An 18,630-nucleotide genomic window follows, 5' to 3' on the forward strand; every position below is an offset into this window, starting at 1 on the left:
AACAATGCTAGGCGAAGGAAAATGTTACTCTCCTAAAGGACCTCGGTTGTTAACTTCAGTCTTACATACGAAAGTCACATTCATATATTACCAAATTAAAAATTGATTGTTTTAATTGCTTTGATTTCGTATGTTAACATATATATGTCATGAGATGATCCAGTTCTCTAGCCCTTTCTTTCTCTGAAGCATAATAAATTGGCGAGCATTGCAAAGTTTTTAGATTTTTTTAGTCAGTTTTAGGTCTTTGATTTGATATATGGCAAAACACTTAACTGTGCATACTTCAACTTCAAAATTACCCTCTCTGGTTGCTAAATATCTGGGGCTTCATCCCCAGACTTCCCCGGGCGCTGTCCTGGACCTGCTGGGGGCAATAAGCGGCCCTCGGATCCCTTATACCAGAGCTTAGTATCTTTAAACTAGAAGGCACAGTCAGGACAACGACATTTTAACGGACCATTTAGCGAACTTTTGTAGTAAATTCTGTCACACAAAAATATGTTTCTTAACTATGCATTCAATTAACCATGATTTACCCTAATCAAAAGAGATCAAGGCGCTCACTAGTATATGGAATTGGAACAACAATCTTACCACGAATATTGATTGATAGGCATATTATTTGTTTGTGTCCGATGGACCCTCATGCACCTACGAACGAGTCGACCGACAGTCCAACCATCATTGAATAGTTTTGCATTGATGAATTGGTTATAAGACCTTTGAGGCGCATATTTTTAACCATCTGAGATCGAAAAAAGATTCATTTTCTGCAAAAAAGGGTCCAAAAAATTTATTCACCTCGCTCCGCTTTGGGAATTTTTTTTGCCTCGCTACGCTCGGCAACTTCTGCGTGCACAGCATTATAAGTCTACCTACGCCACTGTTATAGATTGATCCATGTTTATTTAGAGAAAATTTATGTAGTTTAATTTGCTCCTTGATACCTCTCTATTTTTGATATTAGTTTACATTGCTAAATTATACTCCCCATTTACTCTTGATACATTTTTCATCTACTTTTTTTGATACTACTTTACACTTGTTGAATTTGCTTGCCTTGTTGTATTTTGTTAATAAAAGTTTATTGTTGAAACAGCATTAAGTCTCTTTTAGCTCCAGATAGAGTACAAATAAACATACAGGATAAAAATAGAAGTTTGAATAGAGAACACCTCTAAAAATACAGAGTAAATATATAAAATACAAGTTATCAACAGCATACCGGTTTGAGTTTAGTGAGTTGAGCTATCACTGGGCATTCGTCAAGCTTAAAGTGCATCATACATTGAGGCCGGATCATCCGAACCTTGCAAACCTTATCCAATCGAACTCCTCCTATTACAGTATTATCAACAAATGGCATATTGTAAAGAACACAATTAATATTATACTTATTTGTCCGACAATCTCGTAGTAAAATATACAACATATATATATTGGCGTCTTTGTTACATTAATTTGTTATGTTTGTTTGAATTTTTTAGTCAGTTGTGTTCTATATCTGTAATTTATGTTTACACAGTTTTGGCAGCTGGATCCCAATTATTGTCACAGTAACCTATAATGTCTGTTTGGATAACGTACCCGATTATTTATCAATATAACGGAACTACAAACAACTGTCTTACAAATGGGAGGTTTGGCTATAACTAGCTATAATACGTAAAATGCCTGTACCAAGTCAGGAATATGGCAGTGGTTTTTCACTTGTTCCGTTTATTGATAGCGTTTGATTTTGTCAGTTTTAATGGACTTCCCCTTTTTGAATTTGCCTTGGATTTCAGTATTTTTTATAGTGTTTTTTTATAGCCACAGTTTGAAAATTTGAACAACCACGACAAAGCAATATATGGGAGATAATTTGGCAGGAAAAGTATATGAATCAACAATTAATCCTGGAGGATCGCATTGAGGGATTTTTACCGTTGGTGATAACCACTAAACCGAAGTAAATCCTGCCATCATTGGGGAATCTAAGTTAATGGAAAATATACAGACAAAGTTGTTTTTGAAAAAAAAACTACTGGTTTAACATTATTCATTGTGTAACAAACATGTTTTTAAAAACTTTTTACCTAATTTTGATATTTCGTGTCAATCGACCAACCAATACAGCTGCAAGTTGGACCTTGGCTTTACATCTGACCCCAAAGGAAGTATCTTTAAAAAATCTTATTGAAAACTGATCATCCAACTGAAACTCGATGCGACAAAATAGTTCATTGTTTATAAATTTGTGATGGTCAACAAGGCGGTCACTGGAGAACTTAGCTCTAAACTCGATCTTAATTGACTAATATTGCCAATTTTTATGTCAAAGGTCGGTTGTAGTCCTGGCACTCCGCCTTCTTCCATCAACACAACCTGGCCGCCACGATATAGTCAAGGTCGCCGAAAGCAAAAACAAATAGTTCGTACATTTTGTATAATGGTCTGCTAAATATTTCTGTAAATTATAGTATGTTAATTGGGCATAGTTTAAAAAATCACACTCTTGGGATGTGACCTATTTTTATATGGTTTTTTCGTCAACAAACAGTTTACTTGGATGAACTGGTATTGTTTAACATTATCATGTTTTGCAACAAATTAAACGATATTGATAACACATTATTTATTCATAACTTTATGGCATTTTATCAATGTATTATATAATAGCCATGAAATGGAAATACGCGTCTACTGTGCCCAGTAATAATACAAGAGTATATAAATAATAATTCATAGTGTCCATCATAAACAGTGTTTCTTAAACTTGAATAATTATTGGTATTTTTATCTAATGGGAATAATTCTCTACACCAAGTAAGTTTTTATCAACTGGAATATCACAATGTTGTTCCCAAATGCTGACCATTATTTATATGGTATAAAACAGATATTATTCTAAGAACGTCCATAAACATGATAAAGATCTATAGATTAGATTCATACGTGAAGATTTGTCATTTGTTGATAATAATGAAAATTCGAGAATATTCAGCATTCAAAAGCATGAATCAATCAGTGACCCGATCAGCTTCTTTTGGACATGAATAAGTTTTAAGATTTACAGGGAATATGATAAACGTTTATAATGTTTGGAATTAATCAAATGAATACTGTTGGATGTATCTTAGTAATACGGAGGAATGTAAAAGCGTTCAGTGCAGTTTAATGTAAAAATCGAGCAATGATATTGACACTTTTAAACTATGATACAATTTACATCCCCACCCATTTCCTATTTTGAAAATAGGTTATAATATGTGATACGGTGGAAAGTGACTTTGATACACATGCCACCATTCATTGCATATTCAAGTCTGATGATGGTTTTCATATCTGGATGGTATCTAGGTAATTATAATTTACATAACATTTTTGTATATTTCGTCATTTGTTATAGACCCTATCAAGTCTTAATGTGAAGCAGAAGTTCATTTTCTATCCATTTACATTGTACATATAAGCTAAATTTAAATGTCATCATTTCAAGAAATCTTATTCTAAAATTACTGTACTCAAGTCTAAAGACTTGAGATATATTCGTATCGTTATTTCAAAGTTATCCAGTTTATATTTGTGCATTAGCGACAAAATATTGGAGCATAATGTTTCCCCCCGTCCGCCCATACCCGTCATTCTGTCCTTCCGTCCGTCCGTTCCACATATGGTACAGGGTTTAAACAGTAAGATCATCCATCCGTGTGAATGCTTTTTTATATAGGCAGGGTATCAGAAATTTCGACAACAAAGACGAACGAAACTAATGAAATTGGTTATTGCAAACCTATAAATTTTGGTTGAATACGTCGCTCAAGTTTTAAATTAGTATTCCAATACTTTTAAATCATGAGCTGAAATTTTCGTCAATATCAAGTAATTTCTGAGGTGTTGAGAGATAACAAATATCATGTATTTTGTTATCTATCACGCGATTTTCAATTTTCCAGTCTGAATTGTTCCCAACATACAAGACTCACGTATGCATATACGTATCCCTACCCAAACGCAATTCTCAGCAGTAACACAACCTCTGCTCCATCGCATGGTGTTCACATATCTCAACTGATATGTTCCGCTCGTGCATGTTCATGTCATACGGACTTCATTAGAAGGGTTGTGTTCTTTACACAAAAAACGGCACAAACAGAGTTATGAGGAAGATCGAAAGACTGAAATCGACACTACACGAGTTTTACGGTCACCATCGCGTTTTGATTGACCGATACGATATATCTGTGTTTCAAATTACTAGCGACATCTTTTCGCATTCTTAGATCTTTAGATACCAGAAAAGTCATATTTCCTGCGGGATAGGTGTCAAACAATCAATTCAATAAATCAGCTTGAGTAGCCCTATTCTGACAAAACATGTTAGCGTTTACTAAAAATAATAAAACGCAATTGAATGAATGAAACTCTGGCTAAATGAAAAATATATTTCGACCATTTGAGCCCACATTTACTTGTTCATGAATTTGAATGGCAATATTTGGGTAGATATGCTACACAGTATTGTCATTAAAGATTTTAAAATTCAAATTATAATTCAAATATTTAATTGGATAATGCACAAGTAATATAATGCGTAATATAAGTGACAACATAGAATATGTATTTATAAAGGTTACTCGGGAACACGTGTATTTGTTTACTTTTAACACGTGTGTTTAAATCAAAACATGTTTATGTTTAATTTGATTGGACCATCAGTAAGTTATTACCGGTTTAAGTTATATCAATCATGATAACTTCATGCTAGAATTTTAGCGCTAAAATTATAATAAGATATCTAGAATTGTCATTCGAGGTTCGCCTATCCGACAGAAAGGTTCGTTTTTTCTTAAATCGCCACTTGGTAAAATGTCCGAATCTTCTCCACGTCTGGAATTGAATGAAGACATACTACTCGAAGGAGATAATAGTTTACCGCCACCTAATATTCATAAAGCAGCTGATAAGTCGTCTGATTTGGTAGATACTGTAGAGCTTTTTAAGACAATTTTAGACAGCAAGTTAGGTGAGTTGAAATCTGAACTCATACAAGAACAAGATTGCCTTAAGAGAAAAATTAAGGAGGACGTCACTCTAAAATTTAAGGGGGAAGGAAACAGAATTCAGTACACCTTTAACGAGGAATTATTAGACACTGTTAATAAACTTTCAAAATTCATCCCTAACTCCAATACTCAAGCCTATAGATTAGTTCTTGACATAACTGATAAGATCAAAAGCCGTAATAAGAAAATACGCATAGCTGATGCTTCCCCTGCTGGTTGGGGAACCGTTAGGGAATACGAATCCAATGCCGTGGCTTCAGATTCTGAAGATGAGAGAAAGATACGACAAGCTGAGACCAGAGCTATCCGTACCTCCAAGGAGAAGTCAAAATCTCGCCAGCAACCTTACCCAAAAAATCCGCCTCGTCAACAACCTGCGGAATCTTATGGTAACCCTGCTTACGCTCAGCATTATCAACGTAATCAGCAACAGCCCTTTCGTGGGAGCTTCGCAAGGCGTGAGCCTTGCTCAATCGACACGTGCCACTACTGCAAGCAACAAGGCCACTGGAGAAAAAACTGTCCTCTTCTCGCCAGTCTCAGGTCATCCAACAGCAACTCCACAACCTACCAGAAGTAGTAAAGTAGGGCCTGAACGTCACTCTCCAGTCATTGTGAATGATAAGTATTTAGACACTATTAATGACCAATTTTCTACATGTTTTGTTGATAACGATTATATAGAATCTTTTTTAGATCAAGTTCAATATTTTGAAAATTGTCAGTCATATGATAAATTTAAAGGGGTGAAAGGTAGATTAGCTTGTCATGTAAAGTATTGGGAAAATATAGGTGCTTGTCCTTTTGTGCTTGATACAATAAAAAATGGTTATGTTATTCCATTTATAGATACACCTTTTAAAATGTACCACAGAAATAATAGATCAGCACGGCAGAATACTGAATTTGTCACAAAGTCAATTGAAGATTTAGTTCAAATAGGTTGCGTAATTAAAGTGCCTTTTCAACCATATGTGGTAAATCCATTGAGTGTTGCTACTCAAAAGTCCGGTAAGAAACGACTTATTTTAGATATGAGTCAATTGAATAAACACATAAAGCGCGAAAAAATAAAATTTGAGGATTGGAAGTTAGCTATACAATATTTTGACAAAGATATGTATCTGTTTAAGTTTGATTTAAAATCTGGTTATTTTCACTTAGACATATGCTCACAGCAACAGACTTTCTTAGGTTTTCAGTGGGAAGGTCAATTTTATTGCTATACTGTTTTAGCTTTCGGAATTACTACCGGTCCGTACATTTTTACTAAATGTTTGAGGCCACTAGTAAAATTTTGGCGTGGAAACGGTATAAAAGTTGTTTTGTATTTAGATGATGGATTTGGCATGAGTCCAGATGAAAATACATGTAATGAGCAATCGTCCTTCGTAAAAAGGTCTTTGATTGATGCTGGTTTCCTTATTAACGAGGAGAAGTCTGTTTTTAAACCTGTTACCGAGTTAGAATGGTTGGGAATAGTTTGGAACTCGAAAGAATACAAATTATCTATTACTCAACGTCGAGTTGACGATTTGATTTTCTCATTGAATGTAATTTTGGCTAAATTTCCCTATGTTACAGCTAGATCTTTAGCTCAGGTTGTAGGTAGAATTATTTCTATGACTCCCGTAATCGGAAATGTGGCTAGAATTATGTCAAAGTTCTGTTACATGGAAATTGAAAGTAGAATTGGGTGGGATATTCCCATTACAGGGTACAAACCCGTCGAGGTTTTATCAGAGTTAAAGTTCTGGTTAGAAAATGTCACCATGATTAACTATCGTAATTTATGTCATTACAGTAAATCTTCTGTTGTCATATACTCAGATGCTTGTAATATTGCCGCTGGTGCATACACCGTTGAATTAGAAAATAAGATTTTCCATAAGATGTGGACATGTAGTGAAACGGTACAAAGCTCCACATGGAGAGAGCTGAAAGCTATAGAGTTGGCCCTTTTTTCTTTTAAGAATAGTTTCACAGGAAAAACTATAAAGTGGTTTACTGACAATCAAAATTGTGTCAAAATTGTTAATTCGGGAAGTATGAAAGAAAATCTTCATGTTATAGCAAAATCTATTTTTTCATTTTGCATTCAAAAAGGAATATCAATTGACATTCAATGGATTCCCAGAAAAGAAAATGAAAAGGCTGATTATATCAGCAAAATGGTTGATTTCGAGGACTGGGGAGTCACACATATATTTTTCAATTTTTTAAATGATATGTGGGGTCCTTATTCGATTGACAGGTTTGCAAGTGTCGAAAATAGAAAAATTATGAGATTTAACTCCTTATTTTGGCAACCTGATTCTGAAGCAGTTGATGCATTTTCTCAAGTTTGGACCAATGAAAATAATTGGCTAGTTCCACCAATTAATCTTGTGATACGATCGATTAAACACATTATAGCTTGTAAAGCTCGAGGCACGTTAGTTGTGCCTAAGTGGATTTCTGCTGCATTCTGGCCTTTGATATTCGATAAACATCTGATTTATCAAGATTACGTAAAAGATGTTATTGTGTTTAAAAATACTGATGGTATTTATAAGCAAGGTTCGAATAAGAATACGATATTCGGAATTGAACCGTTTGGTTCGCCAGTTTTGGCTGTTTTGCTAGATGCATCTTAGACATGGCCCTAATATATATAGATATATTTTAGCAGGCATGGTCTGTTTGTGACATGGCCCTAATATATATATAGATATATTGTAGCAGTCATGGTCTGTTTGTGACATGGCCCTAGTATATGTATATTGTAGCAGGCATGGGTGTTTATGTTGACATGGCCCTAGTATCGGTAATGATATTGTAGCAGGCTTGGTTTTTTATTTGACATGGCCCTAGTATCTATAATGATATTTTAGCAGGCATGGTAATTTGTTTTACAGTTTATGGCCCTAGTATCTATAAAGATATTGTAGCTGGCGTTGAAATATTTGAATATATATTATATTTTACTGTGTATAGAAATCTGAAATATGCTAATAATTCGTCCTCTGTATATGTATATAAAATGTTATTGCAATTTTACGTTTTTCAGATATTTTTTCAGTAGGACATTGGTCAGACTTTAATTCACAAGTTGCCTCTAATAATGATCTCAGCAGTTTGTTCAAACAGTTACCAGAATTCCTTCTTTCGTCCAAGGCTGCGAGTACTCAGAAGAAATATAGATATGCCTTCAATTCATGGTGTAAGTGGACTAGTCAATATTCTTTTTCACCATTGCCAGCATCTCATTTACATATTTCTTTATATTTAATTCATTTGTCTGAAACTGCAAAATCGGTTTCAAAATTAAATGATGCTTTTTACGCCATAAAATGGGCACATAAATTAGCTGGCGTTGCTGATCCCAGTGAAAATAATCTAGTTGCATCTGTTCTTGAAGGGGCTCATAGAAAAATAGGTCATTCAGTTGTCAAAAAAGAACCTATCACACCGCATATTTTGAAAAATATTGTATGTAAATATGCTAATAATACTTGTAATTTAAAAGATGTAAGAATAGCATGTATGTGTTTATTAGCCTATGCTGGCTTTTTAAGATTCTCCGAGTTAGCTAACTTGAGAAGGTCTGATATACAGTTTTCCCCTACTTACCTTACACTTCATTTAGTCAAGAGTAAAACTGATGTATATAGGGAAGGGAAAGATGTTGTCATTTCAAAAACAGGGAATATTACATGCCCGGTAGATGTACTTCAGCGTTATCTAAAGTTAGCTAACATTCCTGAAGAATCGAATGATTTTATTTTTAGATCTATTTGTTATTGTAAATCTTTGAATATATACAAACTTAGAAAGAGTAGTCATATTTCTTACACCAGAGCCAGAGAGTTATTGTTATCTGCACTTGACAGTTTAGGTCTTGATAAAAAACAGTTTGGCTTACATAGTTTGAGGTCAGGAGGAGCTACTGCCGCGGCAGAAGCTGGAATAGATGACCGGTTGTTTAAGAAACACGGGAGATGGAAAAGTGATAAAGCCAAAGATGGTTATGTTAAAGAGAGTATACTCAACAGATTGTCAGTATCTAAGAATTTAGGATTGTAATTTATATTGTTTGTCCCCCCTTTTTCTTTATGTCCCTTTCTTTATCAATCGAAGCTTTCTGTGCTGTCGGGGCGAGCTGATAACCAAAAACTGTGTTGAGTTTTTACTTTGTAAATGCTTTATGTTCGTTTGAAGTATTGAATAAGAACATAAATGTATTTATAAAGGTTACTCGGGAACACGTGTATTTGTTTACTTTTAACACGTGTGTTTAAATCAAAACATGTTTATGTTTAATTTGATTGGACCATCAGTAAGTTATTACCGGTTTAAGTTATATCAATCATGATAACTTCATGCTAGAATTTTAGCGCTAAAATTATAATAAGATATCTAGAATTGTCATTCGAGGTTCGCCTATCCGACAGAAAGGTTCGTTTTCCCACCCACCCACCCCTTTTATTAAGACTTCATAGGAATGTGAATCAGTATGTTATGTAGAAAATAGTTGATAAAATACATGTATGTAAATCGAAATGATTTTTTCTTCAACTTATAGAACATTTTTCTATTGTAGATTGTGTTTATATGTGATGGCAGCGGTCGATGACAGCAAATTGGACATTTGTTTATTGTTTATAATAAAAATAAGCTTTCTGTGCTGTCGGGGCGAGCTGATAACCAAAAACTGTGTTGAGTTTTTACTTTGTAAATGCTTTATGTTCGTTTGAAGTATTGAATAAGAACATAAATAAAATAAAAAAGACATACTAGTATAATGTAAACAAACTAACCTATGTTTATAACATGCACATACAGTAATAAATATAATTCTTTGTTTTATTTATATAAATATTAATGGTAGACAAGCTGACCTTAAGTTTGTTCCGAACACCGAAAGCTTGATTCAAATAAGTAGTTTTCATTTTGGCATTCACCAGGGTAATTTTTCTCGGAAAACCAGAGTGCTATTCCTATCAGAAGTAGAATTTCGGAACGCCATGTGGTAAAATAGGTTTACAATTGGCAAAAAGAAAGGTGATATATTATGTACAATTCAGGATATACATGGTTCTCGTCAAGTTAAAACATCTCTTTGGTATCATAAAATACCCATGTAATGCCATGAATCGATATGAATTTAGTCTGTTGGCAGTAAAAGCTTGGTATTTTCATCTTAAGATACGTTATTTTAAAATAATTTACATAGAAGTGTTATCATTTATCAGCCAAAAGTTCAGATTTTGACAATTAAACCAGAAAAAGACAAGATAGTACCGCGATTCATATTGCCATACAAAAGCAGTGAAAGGTATCAATTTGATGACAGAAAAATAGACACAATTAAGATTTCATTCCAAATCCATAACAAAAATATATCTTCTGAAAGTGTTACTTAGTCTACATCTGGAAAATTTTAGATGATGACACTTTTCCTGTTTTATCAAAAACTAATTGCTTTTTTAGAACAAGAGAAAAGATCAAATATTTATTTATTACCCCTAAGTAAATCAGATGTAATCGTCTTGTATCTTGGGGCTAATTTAACGCCCCTCAGATATGAGAAGTTTACATCTAATACTTAATGTATAAATCATGTTTAATATTTGAATTCTTCATCAATAAATATTATGACAGATCTGCCGTCATCAGGGGTACACATTTATATCATAGTGTATAATATTAATTTAACAAGCCTGTCTCCTAAGTTAAATAGACGCAACTACTAGTATTGGTTGACCATAAAAACTTATTAATCAACAAATTAGTCAAAGCATATTTACATTTCTCATTAGAGAAAAAGGCTTAATATGAGTTGCAGCAAATAAATTTGCAATCAGATTTTTCAACGATCATTTAATTAAATACTATAAGTATGGGTTTTGCTCATTGTCAAAGGCCGTACGGTGACATATCATCGCTTCATTTTGACTCTGGTGGAAAGTTTTCTCATCGGCAATCATACCATATCTCTTTATTTCATATTAATTCATTAAATTAAATAAAAAATGTAGTACTGTTTAGATGTAGACTGTTTCTGAACTATTTGTATAAGAAAATAATCTTATTACCGATAAGTTCAGTTGGAAATCTGTTTTATAAATGGTCTACCAGGTGCAAGTGGAATCCCATTCAATACATTTAATCTAGCGTGTTGTATTTATTTGAACATATCCGTTTCAATACGGTATTTTTTTTGGGAAAAATAGAATTCTCCCAAAACTTGCATCTCTTACATTTTGACCATTTATTCCAAATAAAAACGATCTTTTGTGGAAAATGCCTTAATCATATAATGGTTCAATGTAGTCAATGACCTGAGTTTTGCAGTCTGTCTTATGTTAAATGAATCTATAATTGGCAGTAATGTTGATAGATATAAGAAGATGTGGTATGAGTGCCAATGAGACAACTCTCCATCCAAGTCAAAATTTATAAAAGTAAACCATTATAGGTCACAGTACGGTCTTCAACACGGAGCCTTGGCTCACACCTTACAGTAAGCTAGAAAGGGCCCCAAAAAATTACTAGTGTAAAACCATTCAAACGGGAAAACCAACGGTCTAATATATATAAAAAACGAGAAACGAGAACCACTTATGAACTACATCAACAAACGACAACTACTGAACATCAGATTCCTGACTTAGGACAGGTGCAAACAAATGCAGCGGGTTTAAACGTTTTAATGGTACCAAACCTTCACCCTTTTTCTGAAACAATAGTGTAACATCACAACATAGAAAGACACACTATAAAATATCAACTGAAATAGCTTAACTCAAGCAAAGGACATATTAACACCATTGAACATACACTGAACAAATAAATTTGACCTATGACACAATGTAAGAGCATTTAATTCCCGTATGACTTCTGATATGTTATCTAACCTGAAGTATATAGAATAACACAATGTTTTATAATTATGACTGTTTTATCATTCTCCAAATTGCATAATTCGGCTCTTTCGCCCATATTTAGTTTATATCTTACATTTTTTCTTGTGTCAGAAAAGTAATTCAAGCTTAGGTAAGTGGATATAATTTCTCAACGTAACTTGTATAGCTGCGAAATGGACGAAGGGAAGTTTTTTCTTGTCTGACCATACATATAGGTCGTAGTTTTTTTTGCTTATTCATGGTCGTCTTTATAAATAGTATAGTCTTGATGGCTTTGGTATTTATTTCAAGCCTTTCTCCAAGATATATCTGTTTTAAAAGTATGGCTAAAAGAGATTTACGAAAAGTCTCGGTACCGACTGTTGACACTGACTTTGACAGGTAAAATGAAAGGGGTCGTCTCAAATGTGAATTCTACGGCGCACTTGGTTCATAAGGTATTTTTGTGCAAATAAAACCAATCTATTGCTCCACAGGTAATACACAGCAAAATTTACGTTCAGAGTTTTCTTAGATCTAATAGCACAATTTAATCTGTTGTATCGTCAAGCTCATAGACAATCAATGACGCTAGATACGTACTTTTGAATGATTTTCTGCAACTACAATTATATAGAGTCGATCCGGGTAATTTCGTACAGGCGGTTACAACAAAAAAATTCCGCTTTATGATAGAAATATTTCCTGTACCACAGATACGAAAATAAAGGGAAGTTTAGTTAACCAGCGGGGAAGGGGGAACGGGAACAGATAATCAGTGCTCATAAATATTACTTGAAAATTTGTGCCAACCAATTAGTCTAAGAGGCTATGTGGCCATTCTGACAACCTTCATGGGTCATCGGACACAATTTGGGAAAATGGCAGCCTAGTGGAATGTCGATTAAGTTTGGTTTGAATGGGTCAATTAGTTTTTGACGAAACTCTGTCAACCAATTTCAGGTTATGGTAGCCACGTTTATAAATTTGTCATAATAATCAGTTGCCGTTTTGGCGGAGGATCATTCCAGAAACATTTCTACCATCTATTTCATGCCTACATTTCGTAGTTTATAACGAGATGTCGACCGATCAAAGGCTTTGATGGCCATTTTAAAAATTGGATAGGGCTGTCAGATATAAATTTTGTAGTGAACCAGATAAAAAAGAGCATTCCTATGCGGGTCATTTAAAAAAAAAAAGAAATTGCAAAATTGAATAAAAGTAATTATTTATAACAATCCTCTTTATATTGTCTATCCTGTTACTTACTAAATTAACATTATAGACAGTAAAAATATAGACAACTTTCTATATTTATGAATGATGTTGTGAAATAACTATACTCCATTTGTTGCAGTGATAATTTTTTTCTTCGGCGGGCTTGGTTTCCAACAAATAATTGCACTTTTCACAAGTATAATATTGTTGTCATCTATAAATTTGACGGCAACAGCATAGACATGACAAAAGGGTACGCTCTTATTTTTTTACTCAAGATTTTGGATTCTTTTCTCTACACTGTGATGTAAGGATCTTTGTCGCTTTTAAATCATTACTGAACAGTTTAAAATTAATATCCAAAAGGAGAAATAATTTACGGATGCCTATAGTGATCATGGCAATAACTCGTACAGACAACAACGAATGCCTAGTGATAATGGCAATAACTCGTACGGACAACAACGGATTCATAGTGATCATGGCAATAACTCTTATACCTTTCAACAAAAGGGGGATAGGATTTGTGAAATTTAAAAGTTTTATTCTAACGGGTATTTGCAACTTTTACCTTGAAATGCAAATTGTTTACTACATTTATTAATATTAAGACGATCCATTTATTTTTCCTGTCGAAGTTGGTGAAAACAGTCAATAACGAGACTTTCCGTAAATCTCTAATAATAGAATTGGCAGCTGATGTTTATTGTTAACCCATATATGACGTATACTTATATGAAAGAAAGGCTATAACCATGTATAGATAAATTGCAGATTTAGCATAAATGACAACTCCACTTATCAGAAAATGAAACTTACTAATTAAACTAAAAGTGAATTAATAGGTATTATTTACGAAAATATTTCATTTAACTAGGCAGAATAAATGTATGGAATAATTTGTACTATTTATTTTTTAATTTATATTAGTTTGTTTTTCTGAAATTGAAGTGAAACTTTCATATTCAATAATTAATTCTATGCGACAAGGGGACTTTTAACGACCTTGACTACCATGAAGGTCTTGCAGGGCGGATCCAGCCATTTATAAAAGGGGGGGGGGGGGGGGGGTCCTAACCCAGGATAAAAGGGGGGGTCCAACTATAAGTCCCCATTCAAATGCATTGATCGTCAAAAAAGGGGGGGGGGTTCAAAATTCTATGCGACTTCAATTTACTGTCCATCTGAATAAAAACACTTTCAAATTTGATTGTTCAGCTATTGTCTGTAATGTTCTATATAAATGTATAATTAATTTTCGCTGATATTTGCACTTTCCTTCCTTGCCATGTTTTTGTTATGACGGATTGAGTTTCACACGCTGTTGTTTCGTCATCTCTCAGTGTGTGTGATAACATACGGTTCCGGTATGAGCACATGTTTTGAAAATAAAGAGAAAACAATTGTGCTTTTCGCACTGTATTGACAAGATAGAAGAAGAAATTTAATACACCTGTGTTGAACAAAATCCTCAACGCAATAACAATTTACATAGCCAACCCAGAAACTTAATTTATCCGTACACAATGCTACGGTAACCATGAGCAGCATTACTCGTCAGACTGTATGCCGACAAAGTTCGTTGATGCAAGCACAGAAAAGGTCAATTGCTGTTAACGTTTGTACGAGCAAATCTTTCGTTGTTGAACCAAAAAGAAAAATTCTGATATGTCAGTTCAAAGTGATAAGAACAATAATCTAGTTGACATATCTGACATTGATCGATAGACTTGCTACATGTCCCTTCCTTTTTTTTTCAATTTTGCCCCTTTAAAAATTTCACTGCTATAACTAAGAGATTACTATTATACTGACATCTGCAGAGGAAGCTCCAAGGGTAATCAGTATACTGGCAGTTTTCAGTAAACATATAAAGTAGTAAGAAAGAAATAAAAGAAAGAGAATTGTAGCAAGTCTAATTGATCGACTAAAACATTTAAAAGAATCATTTGTAAATGCCCTTTACAAGATTAAACTGGCTATAACAAAGATGAAATTATCGTTTATATTAACTCTATGTCTAGTAAAAACTTATCTCAAAAGTCAAAGACACAATATCATCACTAGAGAATAAATTACAATATATAAAGGAACAACAAGGACAATGCATAAAGGTAAGAATGACGACCATTACTATCTACGAACCCAGTTAAATGATAAGATTATTGAAAACGCAGCTAGATCTCTAAGCATATTCAAGATTTTCCAAAAGACCAAAAAGTGAAAAGTATATTTTAACAAAACGCATTTGACTAACAGGTCGAACAACTGATGTTCTTAAACCCTGCTGACTGCCACTGGCGATTGCCAAATAAATTAATCACCAGATGTTACATGGATCTTAATTATTAATTTTAATACCAAACAGAAAACAATAAAATTGCGAAAAGATGGTAAATCGCAAACATGAGGTGCAAAAAATTTATACACCATATCCGGATTTCGACAAATAATGTCTCTTCAGTGATGTTAGGGATCGAAACGGTATTTAGAAAGCCATACAATTTACCTCAATTTAGGATTGACTCTTGAATTTTAAAGAGTCGAAATAGGATGAACGGATATATATATATATATATATATATATATTGTTCTTTAAGACTGTGGCTGGAACCGAATGGATTTTTTATTATCGCTTTGTTTTTCTATTTTTACAATTTGCCCCTCCCATCATTTTTATTAATATATATAGTTATATAAAAAAACTAATCCGTCGGCTTAATAAAGGCATCGTGTTGTTGTAAACTTGTATATCTAACCATACACGTGTGTATCTAACCATAAACTTGTGTATCAAGCCATAACGTGTATATCAAACCTTAAACTTGAATATCAAACAATAAACGTGTATATCAAACCAAAAACTTGAATATATAACCACACACGTGTATATCAAACCATACACTTGTATATCAAACCATACATGTGTATATCTAACCATAAACTTGAATATCAAACTATAAATTTGTATAGCAAACCATACACGTGTATATCAAACCATACACTTGTATATCAAACCATACACGTGTATATCTAACCATAAATTTGTATATCAAACCATACACGTGTATATCAAATCACACACTTGTATTACAAACCATACACGTGTATATCAAACCAACTGAAAAGTATTTCCTATATAAGAATGGGTCAGCGGAACATGAAATCGAGGGAAAAAATATATTCAGAAAAGAAAAAGTCGATCAGTGTGTTTTCATAGTTCAAAGATTCTTTTGTATGTTTAGTCAGTCAATTCTATTACTAAAACCTAAAACAGATATAATCACTCTAAGGTTCACCGAAAGACTATTTCAAGGGACAGGCAAATTTCCACTTGGTACGATTTTGTAAAAGTGTTTGAAAATTTAAAAAAAAAAATGTTAAAGGGGCATAAGCGGCCCTATTCAAGTCCCTCGAATTGACACACACTTTGATATTTGATTATAGCATACTAAACCGTACATTATTACAAAAGAGCATAGGAAGCAGTATTCGATGCATGAAATCGTTAAAAGTAACTACATTTTTGGAACGGGACGCCATCTAATTAATCACTGACATGACCATCGAAGATTCCCGATTTGCATGTGACCCCTTTACAAACTTAAAGGATGAATATAAACAGCAGATATATTAAAAATAAACATGTGCAATATCATGACGATTTTTCTATTTAATTTCATATCAAAGATAAAGAAAAGTAATATACATCAATGTTTTACCTGTAACCTGTATAATAAATCGACTTGAAGTAGTCAACGAAAATAATCTTCCTTTTCGACCTTAGTTTCACTTTTTCAGTTGACATTGTTTTCAACAACTGAACTTGCTGCTCAAATGCACAATCGTCTCAAACTGTCTCGTTTCAAATCAAATGTTGTATGTATATGGAATATTTGAGGTCGAATTATTGTTAATTAAATAATTATATAACAGCGATGTTTTTTGGCTTCATTTGATGTAATTTGACAAAACAACCTGCTCATAACGAATAATGATTAAATCCTAATATTCCGTTCTTGTACATGTTTGAAGCCAACAAAAACTTCCTATAATTATTTCAACTTGCACGTTAAAATCGTTGCTAATAAAGGAGACACAATGACAAATTCGAGAAACAAAGATAATTCATAATTGAAATAACGAGGATGTAAACAACTACAGAAAGCCTTCAACAAACCAATACGGTATGATTAGCCATAAAGCCTTCAACAAACCCATACGGTATGATTAGCCATAAGGCCTTCAACAAACCAATACGGTATGATTAGCCATAAAGCCTTCAACAAACCAATACGGTATGATTAGCCATAAAGCCTTCAACAAAACCATACGGTATGACTAGCCATAAAGCCTTCAACAAACCCATACGGTATGATTAGCCATAAAGCCGTCAACAAACCCATACGGTATGATTAGCCATAAAGCCTTCAACAAACCCATACGGTATGATTAGCCATAAAGCCTTCAACAAACCAATACGGTATGATTAGCCATAAAGCCTACAACAAACCCATACGGTATGATTAGCCATAAAGCCTTCAACAAACCCATACGGTATGATTAGCCATAGAGCATTCAACAAAAACCATACGGTATGATTAGCCATAAAGCCTTCAACAAACCCATACGGTATGATTAGCCATAAAGCCTTCAACAAACCCATATGGTATGATTAGCCATAAACCATTCAACAAAAACCATACGGTATGATTAGCCATAAAGCCTTCAACAAAACCCATACGGTATATTAGCCATAAAGCCTTATCCAAAACCATACGGTATAATTAGCCATAAAGCCTTCAACAAATCCATACGGTATGAATAGCCATAAAGCCTTCAACAAAACCCATACGGTATGATTAACCATAAAGCCTTCAACAAACCCATACGGTATGATTAGCCATAAAGCCCCGACTTGCAAAAATGTGAAACAATTTAAATGAGAAAAGCAACGGATTTATACTCAAAATTATACCGTTTGTTTTCTCAATTCAATTGTTTCATGTTTTAAATGTCGGGACATTTATAGCAGACCATACGGTATGAGTTTTTCTCATTGTTGAAGGCCGTACGATTGCCTATAATTGCTAACAACCACTTTATTTGAACTTTGGTGGACAGTTGTCTAATTGGCAATTATACCACTTCTCCTTATTTTTATAATCATAATCGAATGGCTGACAGCAACCAACGAAAACCGCTTAATTTCCTCCTCCTGACATGGCACAAACGCATAAAGAATGTGGCGGGGATAAACATGTATGTGTGCGATTGATTCATTCCCTTAACTTGGACAGTAGTATTATAGAATTACATGACTATACGGTATTGGTTTTGCTCATTGTTTAAGGCCGTATGGTGACCTATTGTTCCTTTAATCCGCTTCATTTGGACTCTTTTACATTGTTGTCTCATTGGCAATTCCTTATTTTATAGATATTAACAAAAATATGGTTCATAGGACACCA

The 18,630-nt window shown here is 33.6% G+C and overlaps 1 protein-coding gene across 3 annotated transcripts; it reads left to right on the forward strand.

Annotated features, from left to right (window-relative positions):
- The first annotated feature begins 5,172 nt into the window (after positions 1 to 5,172).
- LOC127704811 (integrase/recombinase xerD homolog) lies at positions 5,173 to 9,744 on the forward strand. 3 transcript variants are annotated; one of them, XM_052209031.1, is made up of 3 exons: positions 5,173 to 6,062; positions 8,101 to 8,253; positions 9,634 to 9,744. In XM_052209031.1, exons 1-3 carry the CDS (start codon positions 5,252 to 5,254, stop codon positions 9,648 to 9,650), a joined length of 981 nt encoding a protein of 326 aa, XP_052064991.1. In that variant the 5' UTR covers positions 5,173 to 5,251; the 3' UTR covers positions 9,651 to 9,744. The 3 variants fall into 3 exon arrangements, with proteins under 3 accessions (XP_052064991.1, XP_052064988.1, XP_052064990.1); XM_052209028.1 differs by lacking the exon at positions 9,634 to 9,744 and having other exon boundaries at positions 8,101 to 9,624; XM_052209030.1 differs by lacking the exon at positions 9,634 to 9,744 and having other exon boundaries at positions 5,173 to 5,672; positions 8,092 to 9,624.
- Positions 9,745 to 18,630: the final 8,886 nt, after the last annotated feature.

This window comes from Mytilus californianus, unplaced genomic scaffold (assembly GCF_021869535.1).
Source record: "Mytilus californianus isolate M0D057914Y unplaced genomic scaffold, xbMytCali1.0.p SCAF_6, whole genome shotgun sequence".
Classification (NCBI taxonomy): Eukaryota; Metazoa; Mollusca; class Bivalvia; order Mytilida; family Mytilidae; genus Mytilus; species Mytilus californianus.

What these genes read in the sequence shown, in the direction of transcription:
- LOC127704811 (XM_052209028.1), top strand. Translation starts at nt 5,252, where the DNA reads ATGCTTCCCCTGCTGGTTGGGGAACCGTTAGGGAATACGAATCCAATG. An exon ending in TGTTGCTACTCAAAAGTCCG is followed by an intron (nt 6,063 to 8,100) that starts GTAAGAAACGAC and finishes TACGTTTTTCAG; the next exon opens with ATATTTTTTCAGTAGGACAT.